This window comes from Entamoeba histolytica, genomic scaffold, assembly GCF_000208925.1.
Source record: "Entamoeba histolytica HM-1:IMSS scf_1104750516509 genomic scaffold, whole genome shotgun sequence".
In the NCBI taxonomy this organism is placed as follows: Eukaryota; Evosea; order Mastigamoebida; family Endamoebidae; genus Entamoeba; species Entamoeba histolytica.
This window is the reverse complement of record NW_001914962.1, coordinates 25,151-49,364: the sequence shown is the minus strand read 5'-3', so window position 1 is coordinate 49,364 and position 24,214 is coordinate 25,151. Positions and strand designations below refer to the sequence as shown.

Sequence of the window (24,214 nt, the reverse complement as noted above, 5' to 3'; positions counted from 1 at the left end):
TTTGATTTAATACTTCCTGTCATAGTTACTCATTCTTGCATCTTTACTACTTGGAGGAATGCATTTCTTTTTATGTTCAATGACTTCCAAGTGGCTACTGTTAATTTCTTATCATTGAAAGTGCCATTTGCACATCTTATATATTCACCACATTTCTTTTCTTTCCATTCATTTAAATATCTTTCATTTAATTCATTAGTTACTCATTCAAATACTTCCTTTACATCGTGTTTTCTTTCATTTATTTCTATTACGTTCATTAATTCATTAAAATTAATCTTCTTACCAAATGCTTTCTTCATTCTTTTAATTATTCAATTTGGATTTTCTTTTATTGCTTCTATCATTTCTCCTATTTCTGTGTTTGATCTCCACTTATATTTTAAATATATTCTTAATAATTCTTTACCACATTCATCTCTTGCTGACATTAATCCTAATCCCATTTCATTTATTTTAACATATAATCTACTTTTGGGATATTTCTACTATATAATTGGAGGTGAATTAATGCTTTTCTTATTTGTTTATCTATCTTCTCCAATTCTCATAGTTTCCATGGGACAATACTAAATCCATATCTTAATTTTGAGATTATATCATTATTAATCTTTCTTATTGTATTGAGGCTGCTGTATTTCATAGTATTTAATGATGATAAAATAGAAGACACATCATTTAATATTCTTGTACAATATTTGTTGATATTTACTTTATCTCCTATTTCAATACCAAGATATTAATAAGGATTATCATTAGTTACTCTTGGTAGTTCAGCTAATTCACCATTTATTTGACTATTAATATTAGTCATTATCACACTCTTTTCTACATTAATTTTTAATCCTATTGCATTAAATATTTCTTTAGTTAATTTGTTGGCTTTTTCTATTTCATCGAGGCTATTAGTTATTATCTTTAAATCATTCATATACAATATGTGGTTTAACTGGACTTGTTTTTCTTCTCCATTCATTTTAATATTCAATTTGTTAATTTGTTTATCTAATTGTTTAGATAATACATCAATGGATAATACAAATAAAAGTGGAGATAGGCTGTCACCTTGTATTATTACTCTTTCTACATTAATTATACTATCACTTTCTTGATTGTAATATAAATTAAGATGTGTATTATTTAATATATATAATATACTATTAATTACTACTAGTTGGATATTAAAATATATTAAACATTGTTTAATCCATTGATGATTAATACTATCATATGCTTTGGAGACGTCATAATATGTTTCTAAACACTTCCATTTAGCCTTTATTAATAATTGTTGGATTGTAGTGTTGTATAATAATCATTCTTTTGATGCATATGTATATTTCTTACATCCAATTTGATTTAATGAAAGTTGTTTTTCAATTGGATTTAGCATCAATTGATTTTCTATTTTCATTTTTAATATTGATGTATTTATTTTTAACAGACAATTTAAGCAAGTTATTGGGTTGTAATTCTGTGGGTCTAATTTATCTCCTTTTTTATATATTAATATTGTTCTTCCTTGAATAAAGTGAGGAGGTATTTCATTATGATTATTTAACCATTCATTAAATAATTTTAATAAATATTTCATTGGTTGTTCTAAATATTTAATCAAAAATCCTTGTATTTTATCAACTCCCGGTGCCTTCCAGTTAGCAATAAATTTAATAGCACACTCTAGTTCATTGGGAGTGATTATAGATATTCTATCATTAATTCTATTTTCAATTAATATTCAGGAAATCTATATTAGTGTTAGTTTCATAGATTCCTTTCCAGAAATTAATAGTGGAGATATTATCTGGATATTCATCTTCTTTAGATTTATTTATGTGTTGCCTTTTTCCGTATTTCATCATTTTATAATTCAATCTTATTCTTTTCCAATTATTCTTTCTTGCTTCTATTTCTATTATTTTCATCTTTCAGAGGTATTTATAATAGTTTATTTGTTCAATTGTTTTTATTTTAATATGGTATATATCATATTTCTTAATATGTAATATTCTTTTCAATTTCATATATTGTTTATTATGAAGTAAATCTCTTAATCTACATATTTTTGATTGTAATATTCTTTCTATACTTCTCTTTCCACTTCTTTCTTGTTTATTTTTATTAATTATGTTAATAGTGGAAGCTACAGATTTAATATAATGATAATACTCATCTAATGTATTGATTAATATTTCATTTTTATTAATAATATTAATTATTTGATGTATTTTCTTCTTATTGTAATAATAGTTAATAAATTGTACATCTTCTTGTTCTTTCATTTCTTCTTCTTTAAATATTTTCATTACCTCCTCTTCTTCTATTTCTTCTTTTTTGTTCACTTTTGATATTATTTCTTTTAATTCATTATCTTTCCATTGATGTTTTATTATTTCTTCCTCCATTATTCTATTGATTTCTCTTTTAATTTCATTCTTTATTTTAAATGTCTTCTTTATTATTTCTTTATATTCATTAATATCATTAACTTTAATTCCAAATTCTTGTATTATTCTTTCTATTATTTCTTCTTTAAGTTGACATCTTAATTTTCTTTCAAATAATTTCAAAACAAAACATTTATAAAGTGTTAAAATTTCTTCTTTTCTATCTGTTTGCTTCCCCCGTTTTTTTGCTTGTCTAATTCTAATGTGGTGATCTTCTTATGCTGAATATCAATTTCTTCAATGGATTTCTGCGTTAACTTTCTTTTTTTTGGAAGATCATCTTCACTTGATGATATTTCATCAGCTACTACCACATTGGGGGAGAGGTCATTTACTATTTGTGTTTCAGATGAGTCTGTTATATTGTAAGTTACCTCATCTTTCTTCTTTTCTTCCTGTGTATTTTCATTTTCTAATTTATCTTTCAGAAAGAGCAATTGTTGTGTTAAATTGTTTACTTCAGACCTTTTTCTTTCAGATTCAGCATGGAATTTGAATATTTTTTTATCACACTTGTGGTTTTTTGTGCTTATCTCATTCTCATGCTTCTTCTTTAATGTCATAATATCCTTTGTTAGTTTATTAATGGTTTGGTCTTTTATTTGTATTTCATTTTTCATTTCTTCTTTCTCTTTCATATCCTCCTCCACTTTCTTTTCTATTTCTTCTACTCTTTTTTCCTTTTTACTGTTTTCTTCTTCCTTTTCTACCAGCCTCTTCTTCTCTCCTTTAGTGATCTTCTTCTCCTCAGCAAGCCTAGCTTCTACTCTCGTAGAATCTTTATCATCGTCTTCTTCATTTTCAATACTCATTACATAGTTATTGTATATTCTATTGTCTTTAATCTCATTTGGGTTGTATTGATTATTGTCTTCTTCCATCGTCATACTAATAGTTTCTTCTTCCATTCTGATTGTTTTGGTTTTTTCTCGTGCAAGAAAATACCATCTTCTCCATATTGTTGATGATGTATATTCTTTAATCTTGGTATTTTTAATTTCTTCTACTTCTTGTGGTGTAAGTATTTTAATTTCTTCTTCAAAGAGTCTTTTCCAATATTCTTTGTTTTGTGTTTCAATGATTTCTTTTCTTTGATTTCTATTTTGTTTCTTATTTTGATATTGTTTATACCTTCTTTGAGTGTTATTATGGTATTTATTTCTATTATATTGATACTGTTTATTTCTATTGAAGTTATTATTAAAGTGTTTATGACGATGATTATGATTGAAGTGATGAGTGAAACGATTTGTATCATCTATGTTGTGATATTTATGGTAATAATTGTTATTGTAATGGTTAGTGTGATTATTCATGCATCTCTGTCCATACAGATAATACCTATTTTCACTCATTCCTCTATCATTTATATTTCTTGGTTGATGTGAATTTCTTCTTTTTTGGTTATTTATTTTTCTGTATTTTTTGTGGTGTCTCCTGTATTGCATCTTTTTTAAAATTAAACCAAAAAAAAAAAAAAAAAAAAAAATAAATTTAAAAAAAAATTTTATTATTCTATTAAACTAAACTAATCTACGTTTCTTTTCTTTGTTTTTTAATATAAAATATAAAATATTTATTATAATTTGTGTTAAATTTTTTTTAAAGTATATTTATCTAAATACCTCAACTAATAAAAACAAACCAAACAATATGAAAATATAATTTTGTGTTCTATTAAACTTGTTTAGAATATCCTAGATAACTACAAATCCTTGTAGTGGTATTAAATTGAATAAAATACTTATGCTATTATATACATACTTTTAAATTACAATATGTCTAGCATTAATTACGTTATTTATTTTGTTGTTTAATTTTGAAAATAATTATTGTTATTATTTACCTCCTGAAAGAAGATATTAAATACGTGTTTTTTGTTATTCTACTATTATACTCATAAACGTCTTTTCTACTCATTTTAAACTTTTCCAAAAAAAACTTTTCGCTTGACAATAGTAACTTTCATGTAACAAAAACAAATAAATAAAAAATTATATGAAGATCTTTAATTTTCCTTAGTCTTGAAGAAATAAGAAAACTTAAAAAATATTTTCAACAAATATTGATACAAAAACATTTTTTATTACAAAAATTTTGGAAAAAAAAAACAAAAAAGAGGGTTTTTATCTTAACAAACTTAACTACCCTCTAATAAATATCAAATCATGAAAAAATTAGATAGTTATTCGTTATTGATTTGTAGTAAATATTTTCGATATAAAAGTGATTTTATTAACGTTATTTGTGTATGTAAAAAATTTCAAGAAACATTAGAAAAGTTTAGATACAATCCTATCTCAATATCAAATCTTCGTCTTTTTCCTAAAATTCAAACACAATGCCTGTACCATAAAAACGAAATTCGTCTTCCAATAGAAACATATTCATTTTATTATTTCTTAACCTATAAAGAAGCACTTAATCAAATGAAGAATTTTAATAAATGTCATCAAATTGTTTATACCCGTTCAGATCGTGAAGAATTTGGAATTGACATTCCACAAAATTTTGCTATTAAAGCTTTAGGTGATAAATGTTTTGAATCCACTCCAATTCAAAAAATTATCATTCCAAATACTATTAGAAAAATTGGACAAGAAGCGTTTAGTCAATGTACTCAATTAACTCAAATACAACTTCCATGTACATTAAAAGAATTACCAGTTTGTACATTTTTTAATTGTATTGAATTAGAGAAAATTGAAATTCCATCTTCTGTTTCAATTATTGATGGGGCATGTTTCTTTTGTTGTAGTCACTTAACTGAAGTAAAATTCCCACAAAATATTGTATCTATTGGATATGAAAGTTTTGCATTTTGTGCACGATTAAAAGAAGTTGTTATTCAAGGAACATTATATTCATTGTTTAATAAAAGTTTTTTTGGATGTACAGCACTCAGTTCAGTACATCTTCCAGATACTGTAAAATTTATATCTGACTCATGTTTTGAAAATTGTAGTAGTTTACAAAGTATTAATATTCCATCAACAGTAGTTATGATTAATCAAAAAGTATTTAAAAATTGTACATCTTTAAAAGAAATAGAAACTCCACCATCAGTAGATTATATTGGAGAAAGATGTTTTGAAAATTGTTATTCATTAACACGTTTAAAAATATCAGATACGACAGTAAATATATCATGTAATTGTTTTTTGAATTGTACTAGTCTTCAAACATTAGAAGTTCCATTAAAAAATAATGAATATCCATTTGATGTGTCTTATTATGACAAACAAATATTAGAAAAGTTTGGTATTAATTGTGTTCATATTAATTTTTTTAGTAGTGGTTCAGTATTAACATATAACCCATTAACTCATGAACCTAAAATACCTGATGATGCTTTAATTATTGGTAAAGAATGTTTTAAAAATATTAGAGAAATTCGTTCAATATGTATTCCAACAAATATAGTTATTATTGATTCAAATGCCTTTGTTGGATCTTTTATTACATCTATTTATATTCCTACATCAGTTACATATATTATTTCTGGAGCATTTAGTGATTGTGTTAGATTAAAAGAAATTCAATTACCATCATCAATTTCAAGTATTGGTTGTAAATTATTTATGAATTGTTCTGCTTTAACTTCTATTACAATCCCTTCAACAATTACTTCAATTAATGCAAGTGCTTTTGAATTTTGTATAAATTTAAGTACTATTTCTCTTCCACCTCATTTAGTTAAACTTAAAAAGAATGCATTTTCTGGTTGTGTTCAATTAAAAGAAATACTTTTACCTTCTTCTTTAAAGCGTATTGAAGAAAAATGTTTTTCTGATTGTCATAGTTTAACATTTGTTTCAATTCCAACAACAGTTACATATATTGGAAAAGACATTTGTTTAAATTGTAGAGGTCTTAAAAATCTTATTATTCCATTAGAAAAAGATTTGTCATATAAATATAAAGTTAGTTATCAACAGTATCAATTATTTTCTTCATTAAATATTCATTGTACAAATATCCAATTTACTGATCAGGATTATTTACAGAGAAGAAATAATAATGTAGATACTATTATTCCAACTGATGTTGATCTTCATATATCTAAATTATGTTTTTCTAAGTTAGTTGAAAATAGCTTTATTCTTCCACCAAATGTTATCTCTCTTGGAAAGTCTTGTTTTCAATCATCTTTTAATATAACTTCAATTACACTTTCTACAAATATTACTAAAATAAAGTCTTATGCATTTAATGGTTGTTCATCTCTTAAAAATTTAATAATTCCATCTTCTGTTCAATATATGGGAAAGTATTGTTTTAAAAATTGTGATAATTTAACGTCACTCTCTCTTCCAACAAATTTACTTCCATATACTTCATTAGTAAGTTATTCTGAATATCTTTTATTAAAAAGAAATAATATTGAATGTCTTAATATTGCACAAGTAAATGATGATGATATTTATGACTCAAAATACTTACCTTCAGAAATCCAAACATTAAATAATACTTATTTTGATTTTTCTTCAAAGGAACTTATTGTTCCTTCTCATATTACTAAAATAAAAGTTGGTGTTTTTTGTGATTGTTTTCAAATGTCTAAAATTCAAATTCCTTCAAGTGTTGTTTCAATTAAAAGAAATGTTTTTTCTAATTGTCCTTCATTAAAAAGTATTGAATTACCTCCTTATCTTAAAAAATTATCATCTTCATTGTTTTATTATTGTATTTCTTTAAAATCTATTGAAATTCCATCTAAAATAACAAAATTATCTAACAATGTTTTTGCTGAATGTCATTCATTAAGTCAAATTCATTTTCCAAATCAATTAAAAAGAATTAAAGGGTGTTGTTTCTTTAATTGTAAAAATCTTTCTTCAATAACTATTCCATCTTCAGTTACAAAATTAGGAAAAAGATGTTTTGATTTTTGTCTTGGGCTTCAAAAATGTAAATTTGAAGAACCGTGTCAAATTAAAAAGATTCCAGAAAATTGTTTTAGAATGTGTGATAAATTAGTATCATTTAATATTCCATCTTCTATTGAAATTTTAGATAGTTCATGTTTTTATAAATGTTTTGGATTAACATCTATTCATATTCCTTCTAATGTTAAATCAATTGGACAATGTTGTTTTAAAAGATGTTATTTTTTAAAAGAAGTAATTTGTGATCAAATTCAAGAAATTGATAAAGATTGTTTTAGTTATTGTTCTAGATTAGAATCAGTAATTCTTCCTTCTTCATTAAAAAAGATTGGACAAACTGCATTTAGTTATTGTTCTGCTTTAAAAGAAATTTGTATTCCTGATTCAGTTGAATTTATTGGAGGATTATGTTTTAGTGGATGTAAACAATTAACAAGAATAGCATTATCGTCACGACTAACGTCACTTTCTTATGATTGTTTTACAAATTGTCATTCTTTACGTTCAATCATTATTAATAATACTCCTATTTCAAATTATCCATTTAATGTATCATTACTTCAATATATATATTTCTCAAAAAATAAGATTCCTTGTTACAATATTACTCTCTCTCAAGATGAAATATATTTACTTTCTACAAATATCCCTCATTTAGTAAATTGTTTTAATGATAATTGTTTTAGAAATTCTGTTAATTTAATGAATATTTCAATACCTTCTTCAGTTACTTCTCTTGGAGAATATTGCTTTAAAAATTGTATTAATCTAACAAGTATTACTATCCCTTCTTCTATTTCTTCTATTCCTTCTCATTGTTTTGATAGTTGCTACAATTTAAAATCAATAATACTTCCTTCTACAATAACTTCATTTGGAAATCATAGCTTCTATGGATGTTCTCAATTAGAGTCTCTAAATTTAATCCCTAAAGAATGTTTTGAATAACTTGTTGATTCGTCTTTAAATGTTTAACATTTTAAATTAAATAAAAAAAAAATAGTTAATTATTATCCGAATGATTAAGTTTTTATCTATTTGAGAAGTGAATGATGTAAATTTTTCAATCTGTTTTATTTGTATTGAATCAATTTTTTTTCAAATATTATCAAGTTATTATTCTTCATTTAAGTTGCTACCTGGTTTTTATTTTGAATTTAATGAATATTAAAACATTTATTTTTCTTATTTTATGATAATAAATTAATAACACAATAATTATTTTTTATCTTATTTGAATATTAATAATCATTAATAGAACCATATTTTTCTTGGTAATACAAAAACGTTCAATTCAAAATTATCATTATCAATATTATACTTTTCATGTTAATAGATAATACCACTATCATAAATAATAATAAATAACAACCAAATAGTCTTGAATAGGTATTATCTCACAAAAAAATATCATCAAAACTAAATGGTACTTGATGGAACAATGTTATTTTTTTATTTTAATTTTGTGAGTAGAGTTTCTGACGTGTCATTTTAGAATCTTATTCAAGGTTTTAATTTAAATAAAAAAAGGAATAAAGATAAAGTATTTTTTCTGTATAACAGAAGATCAATAAATCTTCTTAATTTAAAAATATACTTTTTATATTAAATGTATTTAATTTAATTTATTTTTTCTTAATAAGGAAAAGAAGAAATAAATTTTTTGGTTTAAAAATAAAATGAAAAGATTAAAAATAGGTTTTTTATTGTTTTTAAAGAGGGATTTTAATTAGTTTTTTAATAAAAAGAAAATAATAATAATAATTTAACTCTAAATGAGGAAATTTAAATTGAATACGTAATCAACCCTTTTTAAGTGTTTTAAACTGATTATTTTCATATCAAGGTTGTATGGGTGGAAAACCATCAAAACAAGAAGAACAAAAGAAAGAATATACTGGAGACCCTAATGGAACTTTATATTATTCCATTTCTGGTAATGAATTATCAGAGATGATTACTAATAAAAAAGATGAAACATTCCTCCAATTAGGAGGTGCTAATGGAATTGCTAAATTACTTGAAACTGATGTAGATAAAGGAATTTGTGATGAATCATACAGTAAAAGACAAGAACAATTTGGAAAGAATAGAACACCAGATCCTGTTCTTATTCCATTTTGGAAAATTTGGTTTGATGCTCTCAAAGATAAAACACTTATTATTCTTATTATTGCAGCTATTGTTTCATTAATATTAGCATTTGTTGTTCCAAATTCTACGGACAAATGTTTAGCTAATGTAACAGAAGAAGAAAAAGAATTTAATACTGATTGGATTGAAGGACTTGCTATCTTAGCTGCTGTATTAGTTGCTTCACTTGGAGCATCTATTTCTGATTATTCTAAACAAAAGAAGTTTTTGGCTCTTTCTAAAGATGAAAAAGATGTAAAAATTAAAGTTATCAGAAATGGTGAACAACAACAAATTTCTATTTTTGATTTATGTGTTGGAGATATAGTTAATTTGGATGTTGGAGATCTTCTTCCAGCTGATGGAGTTTTTGTTCACGGTAATGACTTAAGACTTGATGAATCTGATATGACAGGAGAATCAGTTGCTGTTAAAAAATCTGAAAAAAGTTTCTATATGATGTCAGGAACAAAAGTTACAGATGGAAATGGAAAAATGCTTGTTGTTGCAGTTGGACCAAATTCTATGTGGGGAAAAACAATGGAAGCAGTTAATCAAAATAAAACAAAACCAACACCATTACAAGAAAATCTTGATAATATTGCTTTGAAAATAGGATATTTTGGAATGGCTGGTGGAGCATTAGTATTTATTGCTTTAACAATTTATTATATTGTTTCACAATTTACACATAGTGATGTATTAAAAGCAGATGAAAATAATGGAATTATTGCAGGATGTCTTGAATGTAATGTTACTAGAGAAGACCCAATGTGGAATGAATATTGTGAAAAATATTCATTTGACTGGAGTTCATTAACTGTTTTGATTGATTACTTTATTTTGGCTGTAACCATTATTGTTGCAGCAGTTCCAGAAGGACTTCCACTTGCAGTTACTATTTCATTGGCATATTCAATGAAACAAATGTTTAAAGATAATAATTTAGTAAGACATTTAAAGGCATGTGAAACAATGTCAAATTGTACTAATATTTGTTCAGATAAAACAGGTACATTAACAGAAAATCGAATGACAGTTGTAAATGGATGGTTTGGAGGAATTAAAATGGAAACAAGAGATCAAAAAGTTTCAATTGCTAAAGAATATGAAGAACTTATTAATATGAATATTTCAATAAATAGTTCACCATCTACATCATTGGTTGAAGAAAATGGACAAATTAATGTTATTGGAAATAAAACAGAAGGAGCATTATTAATGTATGTAAAAGAAAGAGGAGTGGATTATTTAGAAATTAGAAAAAGAAATGAAAATAATATTTATCAAATGTTTGCATTTTCAAGTGCTAAAAAGCGAATGAACACACTTGTTTGGATAGACAAACCAAACACTATTAGAATGTTTACAAAAGGAGCACCTGAAATGATTTTAGAAAAATGTCAATATTATATGAATGGACAAGGAGAAATTAAAGAATTAACAGAGGAAGTTAGACAAGAACTTGAAGAATGTCAAGCAGAATGGGCATCTAAAGGATATAGAACATTATCATTATCATATAAAGATATGACACCAGCTAATCCAAATAATTTAGAGGAAAAGTATGAAGTTGCTAATGAAGAAGGATCTATATTATTAAGTTTATTTGGAATTGAAGATCCAGTCCGAAGAGAAGTTCCAGGAGCTGTTGCTACATGTCAAAGAGCAGGAATTATTGTTAGAATGGTAACAGGAGATAATATAGCAACAGCAAGATCAATTGCACAACAATGTAATATTATTTCAAGAGAAAATGATATTGCAATAGAAGGACCTAAATTTGCAGAATTAACTGATGAAGAAATTATTGAGAAATTAGAAAATCTTAGAGTTATTGCAAGATGTTCACCACAAGATAAAGAAAGACTTGTTAAATTACTTATTAGTCAAGGAGAAGTTGTTGCAGTTACAGGAGATGGAACGAATGATGTCCCAGCACTTAAAGCAGCTGATGTAGGACTTGCTATGGGAATTAGAGGAACTGATGTAGCTAAACAAGCATCAGACATTGTTATTTTAGATGATAATTTCCAATCAATTGTTAATTCAGTAAAATGGGGAAGATGTGTTTATGATAATATTAGAAAATTCCTTCAATTCCAATTAACTGTTAATGTTTCTGCTGTGGTACTTTGTATTATTGGTTCAGTATTTGTTGGAGAATCACCATTAAATGCACTTCAAATGTTATGGGTTAATATGATTATGGATACATTGGCAGCTTTAGCACTTGGAACTGAAAAACCAACCGATTCATTATTAGATAGAAAACCATTTGGTAGATTTGATTCACTTATTTCATTTAAAATGTTAAGATCAATTCTTTTCCAAGCAGCATATCAATTAATTATTACATTAACTATTGTTTTTGCAGGAAAATATATTCCATTCCTTGATGCACCATGTGGATTTGTTAAAACTGTTGGACATTCTGGAGGAGAAGATTTTAGTAAATATTGTGCAGGGGATAATATTGGGTTTAAGAGTATTAATGATGTTAAAACTGATACTGTTGAACTTCAAACATTAGTATTTAATATGTTTGTCTTTGCTCAAATCTTTAATCTTTTCAATTCAAGAAAAGTAAATGGTGAACATAATATTTTTGAAAGGTTGTTTACAAATTGGTACTTCCTTGTAATCTGTGGTGGTATTTGTATTTGTCAAATTATTATTGTTCAATTCCTTGGTATTTTATTTGATGGTGTTCCATTTAATCCATCACAAGGTCAATATGGTCTTTCATGGCAAGGTTGGGTATTATCAATTGCTTCTACTATACTAACCATCGTTGTTGGACAAATTTCATTCTTTATTCCTGTACCTGCATCTAAACCAAAGAAATTTAAGAAAGAGTCAGCCTCACTTTTCAGTAAAATTAAAAATAAGTTTGGTAAAAAGGAATATGAGTCTATTGGTAGTGATGATGAATAAAATACTTTGACTATTTTGAAAAACAAAATAAATAAAAATTATTTTTGGTTATTTTTTAATGTTTTAATGAATTAACAAAATATTAATTGGTATTTGATTTATTTTCTATCATTCTTTTCTTTACATTCATTTAATGTTTTTTAAATTTCATCAACTTATTTATTCTTCATTTAAGTTACTATCATTTCTTTATTTGAATTTTAATATGTATTAAAATTCTCTTATTCTTTATTGTCTTATTTTATGCTGAATATTTTCCTACCATCATATTATTAATTCATAATATCATTTATCATAAACTATAACATATACTACATCTTTTTTCTTTCATAATACCTCATATTATCATATATACTTGAATTATAACAAATACATAATATACTATCATCTTTACAAATAATTATAATAATTAATATTCTATCATTATAAATAATAATCGCTACTATCCTTGAAATATTCAATAAAACATTTTCTTACCAAGTCAAATATCATAATTAAATAATAATTGGTGGTTCAATGACTTATTTTATTTTAATGTTTGTATGAAGTATCTGACATTATTACTTTCAAGTTTCGAGTTAAATTATAATTATACAATAAATATAAGAGAAAATAAGACATAATAGAGAATTAATATACGTAGAAATAATATCCATAATATTATTAATAAATAAATTAATACTCAATGAGTTTCTAAGAAGATTAAAATCACTAAAATTCCAATGAGACTTTCCCATTAATACATTAAAAACAATAATAATCAAAACTATGAAAGATTTAATGTTTTATATTTTCAATTTTGATAATATATTAGAAGAAAAATTATCTAATTTTCATGTGATAAAAAATATATTTAAATATTTATTAGAAGTAAAAGATAAGGTAGAAAGTGAAAGAATCACTTCTTAATATGAAGAAAAATTTCATCCATTTTTATTAGAAGTAAAAAAAAATGTTAAGATCTGAATATATATATTAATTAAACAACTAATTAAGATATGTAGTAACAATCTATAAACAATACAAGTAAAACAGGAATAGTTTTGTTAGTTTAAGAATGAGACATATATAATATCTTTTTTTTATGAGAAATAGAGAATAAAACCAAACTAATATTAACTTTGTTTAATTCAATACACTAATGTGTTAGGATACAAAGAAACAAATCAAAATTCTTAACAAAAGATAATTCAAATTGAATTAAAGAATTTAAAAACAATGAGACAACAAAAAAGTGTTTTTAATATCATTTTTATTGGATTTAATTTAAAGAACTTAAAAAAAAAAAAAATAAATAAATTAATGCCACCAAAGAAAAGTAAAATACATATAAACGAAAATGAATTAAAAGAAAATAATGATAATAATAAAGAAAATATAATAAAACAACAAATAAATGAAGGTAAATATCAAATAATTGATAAATCGTTTGAAGTACTTGAACCATTTTTTCAAAAAATAGAACAAAGGAAAGGATTTGGAATGAAAGAAGCAATTATATATCATTCAGAAATCTTTGATTTATATATTAAATTAGACACAGGAATTAATGAAGAATTAAATAACTATATTAAACAAAAAATTGAAGAACGAATAACAAAATTATTTAATTATTTTAGTGAGTTTGTAATGCAAAAGTCATTAGATAAATTTGTTTCATCATTAAGAGATACACTTGATTTAATAAAAATTGTATCACCAGAGATTATAAGAGTATTTAGTTCATATGATGAAAGTGTTGGAATTAATGAACAAGTTACAACATTAATTAAAAGAAAACGAATAGAATTTATTAAAAGTATTAAAGATAAAATGGATATAATAGACAAATTAGTAGAAGTATGGAGATTATCAAGAAAAGGAGAAAGTGTTGATGTTTCAGTTGTATGTGATGTTTTAGAGTTTTATAAAGAATATCTTCCATCATTACAAGAATATAAAAAAATGTCAAAAGAGTTTTATGATACTCTTATAATTAAATCTATTGATAAATATAAAGAAATTAGTGATGTATATTATCAAAATGGATTAAAAAAATATCTTGAATTATTTGGATGTTTTTATTGTGAAGAAAAAGATAGAATAAAAAGAGGAAGAATTGATAATAATGTTGAAGAAATATTATTAACAAATTTATTAAAAATTATTAAAAAACAAGAAAATAAAGTTAATAGTAGTATTGAAGAAATTGTCAGAGATAAAAACTTTGCATTACTTAAAAGAATTGATGAACTTTTTATTGAAAATAATCAAGAAACAGTATTAAATAATACAGTTAAAAGTATTAAAAGTCTTTTATTAAATATGATTATTGGTAAAATAAGTTTAGATAATATTAAAGAATCTGTTGAATTAATTATTGAAATATTTAATCTTTGGAAACAATTCTTTCATTGCTTTAATTGTAAAGGAAAAGCTAAAATGGAAAATTTATTTAAAGAAGTACTTATAGAACAATCAAATTATATAAACGATAAAGATAATATCATTATTCCTACTTTACTCTCTCGTTATATTAATTTAATTATTAGAAAAAATAGTATGGTATGTGTAGATAGTGATTCAGTTAATAATACAATAGAAATTGTTTTTAAAATTGGTGAATTTATTGTTAACAAAGATATTTTCTGTCATTTCATTTGTAAAAACTTTATTGAACGATTAATTTTAATGAATAGTAATGAAGAAAATGAAGAAATATTAATGAAACATATGAGAAATTTTGACCGTCTTGGAGTAATGAAAATGATTAAAATTCAAACAGAATATAATCAATCTATTGGTTATAGTCAACAATATTCACAAGAATCAAAATCAAATAATTTTAATTGTCTTGTTTTCGGTGGATTAAATGTATATTTAAAAGATAAATATCAAATGAAAATTGACTCAATGACAACTGAAAGATTTGACTCTTTTACAAGATTTTATATTAAAAAGAAACCAACTCAAAAATTGACAATGTGTCTTGAAAAGTCAAGTGGAATAATTAAATATAACCAAAAGTATTTTATAACTGCAACATTACCTCAAATGATGATTTTATTATTATTTAATACTCATAACATATTAAAAATTTCAGAAATTGCTCTAGATTTAAATCTTCCTTCTTCTTTTGTTAAAAATGCTATCAGTGGAATTATTCATAAACAAGTCCTTTGTCAAAATACTAGTCTTATTGAAAATGAAACTCAAGTTTCTGTAAATACAAACTTTAATCTTAAAGTAAGAAAAATTTCAGTAATGATGGTATTGAAAAAGTTGATTAGCCAAACCCAACAAGAACAAATAAAAAAAGATGATAATGATGAAGATGAAATACTTAAATTGAGAGAAAATCTCTTAAAATGTACAATTGTTAGAATTATGAAACACTCAAAAGTTATGAGTTGTCAACAACTAATTCAACAAACAATTACTGTTGTACAAAAAACTTTTAAAGCTCATGTGAATGTCATCAGAAGAGTGATTGAAATATTGATTGATCAAAATTTTTTAATGAGAGATGGACAAGATATTCAATATGTTGCTTAATTAATCTCTCTTTCCTTAAACAAATATTATTTTTTTTTTACTCTTTAAATTATACTTTTAACTCTTTATGAATTGCTTAATAAAAAGAATTTGTTATTTCGATTAATTAACAATTTGGAATCTATTCTATTTTAATATAGATTATTCTAAAACTAAGTCAATTAAAATTAATGTTCAAGACAATCAGTCCATATTCCATCACCTGCGTATTGAATTAAATCAATAACGACTCCTGAATTTTGTTTTTTGATATCAACAGCAGATGCTTTCATTAATCCAATGGCAAGAGGAGATTGAACTCCTTCTCCCATAATTAATACATAATTCCCTGCAACAATATCATCTGGTAACTTTCCTCCAGCAGAAGTTAATCCTGGAGCCATAATATTACTTCCACTTAAAACGTGTTTAATTGCTCCTTTATCAACTTGAACTTGTTTCATCATTTCAGGGTCTAAACTATAAATATATATATTATAATTAATAATAAACTAATTTAATACAATTATTTTGTTGTGACTTAATTATAATTAACTAAAACATTATAAACAAACAAGTCATAGCAAGTTGAAGTGTTGGAATAAAATTTTCTTTTTGTTGGAAGAAATAAACTTTGTTATTTGATAAAATTGCTGTTGAATGATCAATTTTTGAATTAGCAGTAAATAATGGAATATTTTTGGGGAATAACTCATCAATAGGAAGTCCTGGGTATTGAGTAGAAATGCTTTGTTTAATATGTTTTGTTTGTGATGCTTTAACTTGTTTTAAAGGTCCAAAATCTTCTCGTGTAAACTTTCTAAACATTCACCTTTTCTGATAATTTGTAGGTTTTTTCTTTTAAACTTTTCTTTTTATGTTTTTATAATTTTAAGAATAGTTTTTTCTTATAAATTTTTTTATTGAATAGTTTTGATGCATATCTTTTATCTCACAAGAACTTGAAAGTGAATGTTATTGAATTATAGTAATAATTGATTTGAGATATGCTTTCGATAACTTTTTGTCAAAATATGAAGATTCAATCTCTGTTTGTTTTATTTGACAATCTTCACAGAAAATAGTCTTTAGAGTATTTATTAATTTTAATAACTCTTCTTGTGTACAGTCATTCTTTTCTAAAAAATAGCATATTGGAAGTAATCCAGATAATTTGAAATGCTTCTGATGGGAATGGAATAAAATATTCAGAGAAGAAACTAAAGAATGACTGTATAGAGGAAACAATGCATTTTCCATAAAATGCATCCCATAGAAGTCAATTCCTCTATGAACAAGTACATTCATGAAATGATTTTCTACTGAAATACCATACATATCTTTAATGTTCAAAGTTTTAAAAGAATTTTCATTTAGTTTTTTAATACCATTCATTAATTCAATTGAAGAAAATTCACAATAATGGAAACAATGAGAATAGACAAGTGATAGTGTATTGGCTAAATGGATGTTATTTAATAAAATTGAGATATTAAATCCATCTGATACTGTGAGATTTGAAATCGTTCGGTTGAGAATTACCTTTTCAGGTTCATAAATTCCAAGACATGAAGGGGCATAACCAAGACAACAAGCGGGAGATTGGTTTATGAGAGGAAGGACACATTGTATAAAAGGAAGAATTGAAGGTAAAAATCCAAAATATTCATAAGAAGTAGTTATTTCATCTAAGGCTGATAACAAAGAAATAGTTGAAGGATCAAATCCATATTGAACTCTGAGATAAATAGCATAGCTTTGTATTTTCATAACGTTCATTGGTGTTAATGATGTTTTTTGATCCAAATATGACTTAATTATTGATTTATATTCTTCTAAACGAATTCTTTCAAATGAGTATAATGGAGGATTACATTTAGGCATTGAAAGAGGACGAAGACTTTGGCTGATAACTTCATCAATTTTCTTATTTGGCATTTTAAAGTTTGAAGTGAAAGGGATTAGAATCTTTACAATTTCTTGTAATACTAAAGCAAGTGATAAATTATATAATTTAATTGAAGGAGAAATAGTACGTTCTGAAGAAATTCTAATAATCATATTGATTGTTACAGCTGCTAAAATACATGAGAAACAATTAGAAACCTCAATCATTGATTTAACGTAATATGGCATTCTTTTAAATGAATTTTTTCCATAACAACAAACAATCATCTCTATTGTGAATTGAATTTGTTGAATATGTGAAATCCATTCATGAATTAAAATAATATTCTTATTGTTCGAATGAAGATTTAAAAATAAATCAAAATCATTTACACTAATAAGGTCATAATATGATATAATAGAAATAATATTTTCATAATACTTAGAATGAAAAGACTCCATTACTTCATTCATCCAATCAAAATTATATTTTTTATCATCATTGATTGATGGAGGTTTGTCTTCTTTTGAAACTAAACAAATATTTTGTAAAGTAGGAAAATTAATATGACAATAATCTAAAATTCGTTGGGTTGCGAGAAAGTTATTTTTTTCATCGTTATTTACATAAACTCCATCACATAAACTTTTAATAAACCTTTCAAATGAATTTGATGAGTCATAAATTTCATTATCAGAAAATTTAAACTCTATTTGAATTTGATGAAGGTAATGATCTAATTCTTTTAATGATTTGTTATTTGTTTTTAATTTTAGTCTGCATTGTTCATAGAGTCCAATTAAATACTGAAAAGTATAACAATGGTCTTCATTAAAATCAACTACTAACTTTTTATTTCTACTTTGTATTTCAAGAGATTCTGTTTTATATGAATCAATTAATTTTTGAATTGAACAATAAATACCCAACATCATTCTTATTGTACGTTCATCATCATAAGAATAATGATTTATTTTCATACTTTTATCTAATTCAATAAAGTGTTGTTTCATCATTTTAATTTCAGTAAAGTGTTGTTCTTTAAATGAACCAACTAACATCATTCCTAATCTTCCAATTTCACAACTCAACGTTCCTGGAAAAATAAGACTTTTATTATCACTATAGCATTCAATTAATAAGTTATATTTTTGAATAAGTTTAATACATTTACTTTCATCATATGTTCTCGTTTTAATTTCTTCATTTGAATTGATATAGATGGAAGTTGGTTTCATGTTGTAAAAATTAACTTAGTGATTTATAGTTTATTTTACTTAAAAACAATTATAAAAAAATACGGATTAAGAAATAAATTAATTTTTATCAGAAGAACTTTCACTTTTGAATGTAGAAATATTCTTAGTGATGAAGAATGAAGCAATGATAAGAAGAAGAGAAAGCCAGAAAATAATTGCAAAGATAAGTCCCATCCATCCACATAAAGGGAACATTAAAAGTCCTCCAACAAGATAGAAGACAATGAGTGTTGCTCTGTTATAACAAATGGTAATAGTTTTAATAAATTTAACTTTACCAAGGAATGAAAAGAATGGAAGAAGAATAAACATTAATCCAAAAACAATACAGAATAATGCCTGAAATAGAAGTGCCAATCCACTTTGAGATGTAAAAGCAGGGAATTTACTTGGTGACCTATACTTAGAATACTTATTCTTACAAAAATGGGTAATACCAGTAATAAGCATTAAGATTCCAGAAACGATAGTCCAAACGAAAATAACAATCTTACCGATTTTTGATAAGTTGATAGTTACCATTATCTTTTTACTGAATTAATCAATTACAAGATGTTTTTTTTTTTTGAAATATCTAAAATTATCCTTTTTAGTTTTCGTCTGTTTATAATTCTAAATAAAGCATTTTTCATTTGCTGAAAGTTGAGAGATGAAAGTGATAAACCATTCAATTTAATATATTACTATAAATCCATAGTTATGAGAGATAAAGGAAAAAATTATTCTATATTTAGTTTGAGACTTTTCTTCTTTATATTAATAATTATAAAGAATAATATTAATTTTTTATAGTTTTTTTATCATTTTTATATTAATAACTACTTAGTGTCTCTTTCTTTCTAAAGATTTTTAATTTAGGTTTGCTTTTTTGTTGTTGAACGTAATTATAGCTCATAATTTCAAGTTTTTTTCTTATTCTCCTTTTAATTGAAACTAAAACGTCAAAAATAAGATATGGAAAAAAATTTTAAAAGAAAAGAAAATAAAAGAAAAGAAAAGGAAAACATACTTTAAATAATTAAGTAACATTTATTTGTGTTATTGAAATACAAACTTATAGAAGTTGATTTGTTTTTATTAAAAAAACAAAAAATAAAAAATAAAAACAAAACTCCAAAAGATGGAGAATTAAGATGAATGAAGAGATTGAAAATTACTTTCAAGTAAGAGTTGATTCATGCCAAAAAAATGAGAAAACGAATGAGGTAATAGTTAAAATAACTGTTACTTCAGTTGAGTTAATGTGGAATGTTTATCGAAGATGGAAAGAATTTATTAAATATTTAATTTCTTTACAAAAATTAACAACTACTCGATCTATTTTATTAAAAGATTGGTCAGAAGAAGTGATATTAGAAAGTAAAGAAAAAATTGATGATTTACAAACATTAATTAATGCATTATTCTCAAATGAATCTGTTCAAAGAGAAATAGAAAAATCTCAATTCTTTTTTGAATCTTTTCAACCAGTGTATAGTTTAGTAACAGTATTACATGAAGGGTCAATGAAATTTTGTGATTGTTTAATACAAGACAATCTTCAATTCACATCATCTCATCTTGTTTTATCTCAAAATTATCACCTTTATTTTTACCTTACGACTGATGAATTTTCATTTCCTGTGATTGACGTTTCATTACCTATTCATTCATGTGTTTATGTTCACTCATCACCAACTAATATCTTCCTTTCAATAGATACTAAAACTGTATTTATTCTTCAAATGGCAAATTATATTGAAGCAGAATGGTGGTCAAAATTAATTGCCCGTTTCCCATCATCTAAGTCTAAAATTCCAAGTCCAATTAAAAAAGTCTTTGAATCAATATCATCAGTATCACATAACATATTTGCAGAATGTTGTAATGAGTGTAATCCACATAAAAAGAAACAATTAAAACAAGAAATTAAACAAACAATTCAAAATAAAAATGTTATCACTGCATTAAAAAAACTTAAAACTAAGAATGTTGTAGATAATGTTGGAGAATTTGTTGAGTTATCAGTTCAGGCTATAATGGGGACAAACTTGGAAAGTGTTCAAACTACATTAAACAGTTCTGTTTGTTTAACTATTAACAATGTAATTGTAACTGAAAATAGGAAATTAAAAGACCTTGAGATGAAAGAGACAGACTTTATTAGTCTTCAAGCTGTGAACAAAGAAATGAAAATGATTTTATCTGCTAGTGCATTACATGAAGAAGAATTAAAAGAAATAAAAGAAAAAGAATATAAGAATAATGATAATAAAATTAATACCCAATTGACTAAAATAAATCAAATTAATGAAAAAGAGGGAGTTGTAAGTAATAATAGAGAAGAAACTTTAAATAATAATTTGAGTTGTTATCCATATGAACATCTTGTAAAAATTTATTCAGGAATTCTTCATTTACATTTACAATATAAAGCTGGACCACCTGTTACATGTATTGGACTTAAATTTATTGCAGGATCTTTAATTATTACATCAGCTAGAATAATTTTTAGAGTAGAAAAAGGAGATTATGATAACCAAGAAGATGATGGATTATTTTCTTCACCAAGAAGACTATGTTCTGAAGAAGGATTTGAAATACCTATTCCATTATTCTATGAAATTAAAAAAGAAAAAGTGTTATTACCTTCTATTGGAAATTATTGTTGTGTGTTAGTTAAATGTAAAAATTTTCATCAATTTAGTTTAGCTTTTTTCGATGGAAATAAAGCTGATGAATTAGAAGATATTATTATGAAAGCTGTAGGGCGTGGAAGACTTCATGAAATGTTTTATTTTAGGGGGAATTATGAAAGTCCTATATATTATGACAAAGAGCTTGAAAGATTAGAATGGAATAAAAGTGGAATGAATTTAGTACGGATTGATGTAAAAGGATACCCAAATAAAGTTGTTGTTCCAATTGTAAATGAAGAAGAAATTAATCAAGTTATTGGATTTAGAAGTAAAGGAAGAATTCCAGCAGCTACTTGGTGGAATAGAGAAAAAGGTGTTATTATGAGAAGTAGTCAACCATTAGTAGGATTAAAAACAAGTAGATGTTTTAGTGATGAAAAATTATTAGAAAAAGCAGCTCAATTATCAAAAAATAAACGAATTAGCATCATTGATTGTAGACCTAAATTAAATGCATCTGCTAATTTGATTAAAGGTATGGGGTTTGAAGATATTCGATATTATAAAAATTCAGAGATTATCTTTTTAGAAATTGATAATATTCATAAAATGAGAGAAAGTTTTCTTGAATTAACATCTGTTACAAAGAAACTCTCTTATTGTAATGTTGGTGCAACAGATGGTATGAAAATGATTACTAGTTCAAAATGGTTATATCACATCAATAAAATACTTAAAGGAACTTATTTAACAACAAATAAATTTCTTAATGGAAATTCTTTACTTATTCATTGTTCTGATGGATGGGACCGAACAAGTCAAATCGTTAGTTTAGTTGAAATTATTATTGATCCATATTATCGAACAATAGAAGGACTAGAAGCATTAATAGACAAAGACTGGATTGCTTTTGGACATAAATTTCAAGATCGGTGTCGCCATTTTATATCCACTCAAAGTATTAATGAATATTCTCCAATATTTCTTCAGTTCATAGATTGTATTTACCAATTTATGAGAATTTTTCCAAAAGAATTTGAATTTAATGAAACATTTTTGATAGAAATTATTCAACAGACTTATTCATGTTATTTTGGTAATTTCTTATTTAATTGTGTTGAGCCAATCAATCCTCGACCTGAATCACTTTGGAATATATTAAATAATAAAGAAATTCAATGTCGATTTGTAAATCCATCATACCACCCTTCAACAAGTATATTAAATTTATCATTTTTGGAGAAGCAAGTACCAGTTTTATGGAGAAAATATTATCTACAATATCACAAATTTCATTCATTATAATTTAGTTCATTTTTGTTATAATAATTATTTTTCTCTCACAAACCTATTTATTTAGTTTATTATAGTTACATAGAATTATGTTATAAATGTGATTCATTAAACACGACTCCATCACTTTTTTAAGTAGTACAAATTTTTATTTTAATATTATTATTTCTGTTAAAATAATAATAACAAAATATAAATATTTAATAACAATTTTTTTGAAAATTAAACAAAAAACAAAATTTTATTTTTAAACAAATAAAATGTTTTTTTTTTCATAAAAACTAAGTTATTCATTAAACCAACTAATGGACAAAGAAACAATGTATATACTTTCACCATACAACGAAGAAGAAAAAAGAATTTTAATTAATACAGATTGTGAAAAATCATTTTATAGATTATATCATGAAACTCCACCACATTCAAAACACTGGTGTCATTCTCATTGTGTCTTTGGAGGTGGATTTTATAAGAATTTTTTTTCAATGATATTGTTCTTTTTTCCTACTGTTTTGTATTGCATTTCAACGTTTGTATTTTACTTCTTTTGATAAAGAACAACTAAATTTTAATTTTAGAATTCCAAATTTCTATAGAGTATATCCATTGTTGATTGTTCCATTTTTACTTTTGTTTATTATTGTTTGTATCTTTTATTTCAAAGCGTGTTATTCAAACCCAGGAATTATTCCAAGGAAATATAGAATTGGCAATGGTAATGATGAATTAAATAATTCAAGAATTGATGTGATATTACCAGATAATATTGTTGCATCAAGAAAATTTTGTATGACATGTTTAATAATTAAACCATTGAGATGTTCTCATTGCAGAATTTGTAATAATTGTGTTGAAGAATTTGATCATCATTGTCCATGGTTAGGAAATTGTATTGGAAGAAGAAATTATAAATCATATATGGGAATAGTATTTTTTTGTTCTGTATATTTATTTTATTTAATTATAACATCTTTCATAAGCCTTTTTATTGGGATTCAATATCCATTGACTTGGACAAGGTTTTTTGATAATTGGAAGTCTCACTGGTTTGTAGAGTTTGTTCAAATAATTTATTCTTTATTTATTTTTTCAAAGACTCAATAATTAGACCATTAACATGTATTTATTGTGTTCCTTGTTTTGGGCTTGTTTTTACATTACTTATATTTCATATATATCAAATATCACGAGGAATTACAACGAATGAAAGAATTAAAAAGAGATATATATAATCAAG

General features: G+C 24.6%; 8 protein-coding genes across 8 annotated transcripts, besides 3 other annotated features; 5 read left to right on the top strand and 3 right to left on the bottom strand.

The window, feature by feature from the left end:
* Positions 1–3,897: part of a repeat region that runs on past the window's edge.
* Positions 3,898–4,615: 718 nt separating this feature from the next.
* On the top strand, positions 4,616–8,284 carry EHI_016490 (uncharacterized protein; the record flags this gene model as incomplete). Its single annotated transcript, XM_648434.1, has 1 exon — positions 4,616–8,284. The coding sequence occupies one exon, from the start codon at positions 4,616–4,618 to the stop codon at positions 8,282–8,284; it is 3,669 nt and encodes a 1,222-aa protein (XP_653526.1).
* Positions 8,285–8,322: 38 nt separating this feature from the next.
* Positions 8,323–8,616: a repeat region.
* A 571-nt stretch (positions 8,617–9,187) lies between these two features.
* Positions 9,188–12,406, top strand: EHI_016480 (Plasma membrane calcium-transporting ATPase, putative; the record flags this gene model as incomplete). Its single annotated transcript, XM_648433.1, has 1 exon — positions 9,188–12,406. The coding sequence occupies one exon, from the start codon at positions 9,188–9,190 to the stop codon at positions 12,404–12,406; it is 3,219 nt and encodes a 1,072-aa protein (XP_653525.1).
* A 569-nt stretch (positions 12,407–12,975) lies between these two features.
* Positions 12,976–13,326: a repeat region.
* A 382-nt stretch (positions 13,327–13,708) lies between these two features.
* Positions 13,709–15,940, top strand: EHI_016470 (uncharacterized protein; the record flags this gene model as incomplete). Its single annotated transcript, XM_648432.2, has 1 exon — positions 13,709–15,940. The coding sequence occupies one exon, from the start codon at positions 13,709–13,711 to the stop codon at positions 15,938–15,940; it is 2,232 nt and encodes a 743-aa protein (XP_653524.2).
* A 167-nt stretch (positions 15,941–16,107) lies between these two features.
* Positions 16,108–16,747, bottom strand: EHI_016460 (uncharacterized protein; the record flags this gene model as incomplete). The annotated part of the gene is made up of 2 exons (XM_648431.2): positions 16,108–16,394; positions 16,495–16,747. The coding sequence occupies 2 exons, from the start codon at positions 16,745–16,747 to the stop codon at positions 16,108–16,110; spliced, it is 540 nt and encodes a 179-aa protein (XP_653523.2).
* A 147-nt stretch (positions 16,748–16,894) lies between these two features.
* EHI_016450 (uncharacterized protein) lies at positions 16,895–19,045 on the bottom strand (the record flags this gene model as incomplete). The annotated part of the gene is made up of 1 exon (XM_648430.1): positions 16,895–19,045. One exon carries the CDS (start codon positions 19,043–19,045, stop codon positions 16,895–16,897), a length of 2,151 nt encoding a protein of 716 aa, XP_653522.1.
* Positions 19,046–19,123: 78 nt separating this feature from the next.
* On the bottom strand, positions 19,124–19,588 carry EHI_016440 (uncharacterized protein; the record flags this gene model as incomplete). Its single annotated transcript, XM_648429.2, has 1 exon — positions 19,124–19,588. One exon carries the CDS (start codon positions 19,586–19,588, stop codon positions 19,124–19,126), a length of 465 nt encoding a protein of 154 aa, XP_653521.2.
* Positions 19,589–20,199: 611 nt separating this feature from the next.
* EHI_016430 (myotubularin, putative) lies at positions 20,200–22,989 on the top strand (the record flags this gene model as incomplete). Its single annotated transcript, XM_648428.1, has 1 exon — positions 20,200–22,989. The coding sequence occupies one exon, from the start codon at positions 20,200–20,202 to the stop codon at positions 22,987–22,989; it is 2,790 nt and encodes a 929-aa protein (XP_653520.1).
* A 308-nt stretch (positions 22,990–23,297) lies between these two features.
* On the top strand, positions 23,298–24,209 carry EHI_016420 (zinc finger protein, putative; the record flags this gene model as incomplete). The annotated part of the gene is made up of 3 exons (XM_648427.2): positions 23,298–23,506; positions 23,556–24,032; positions 24,086–24,209. The coding sequence occupies 3 exons, from the start codon at positions 23,298–23,300 to the stop codon at positions 24,207–24,209; spliced, it is 810 nt and encodes a 269-aa protein (XP_653519.2).
* Positions 24,210–24,214: the final 5 nt, after the last annotated feature.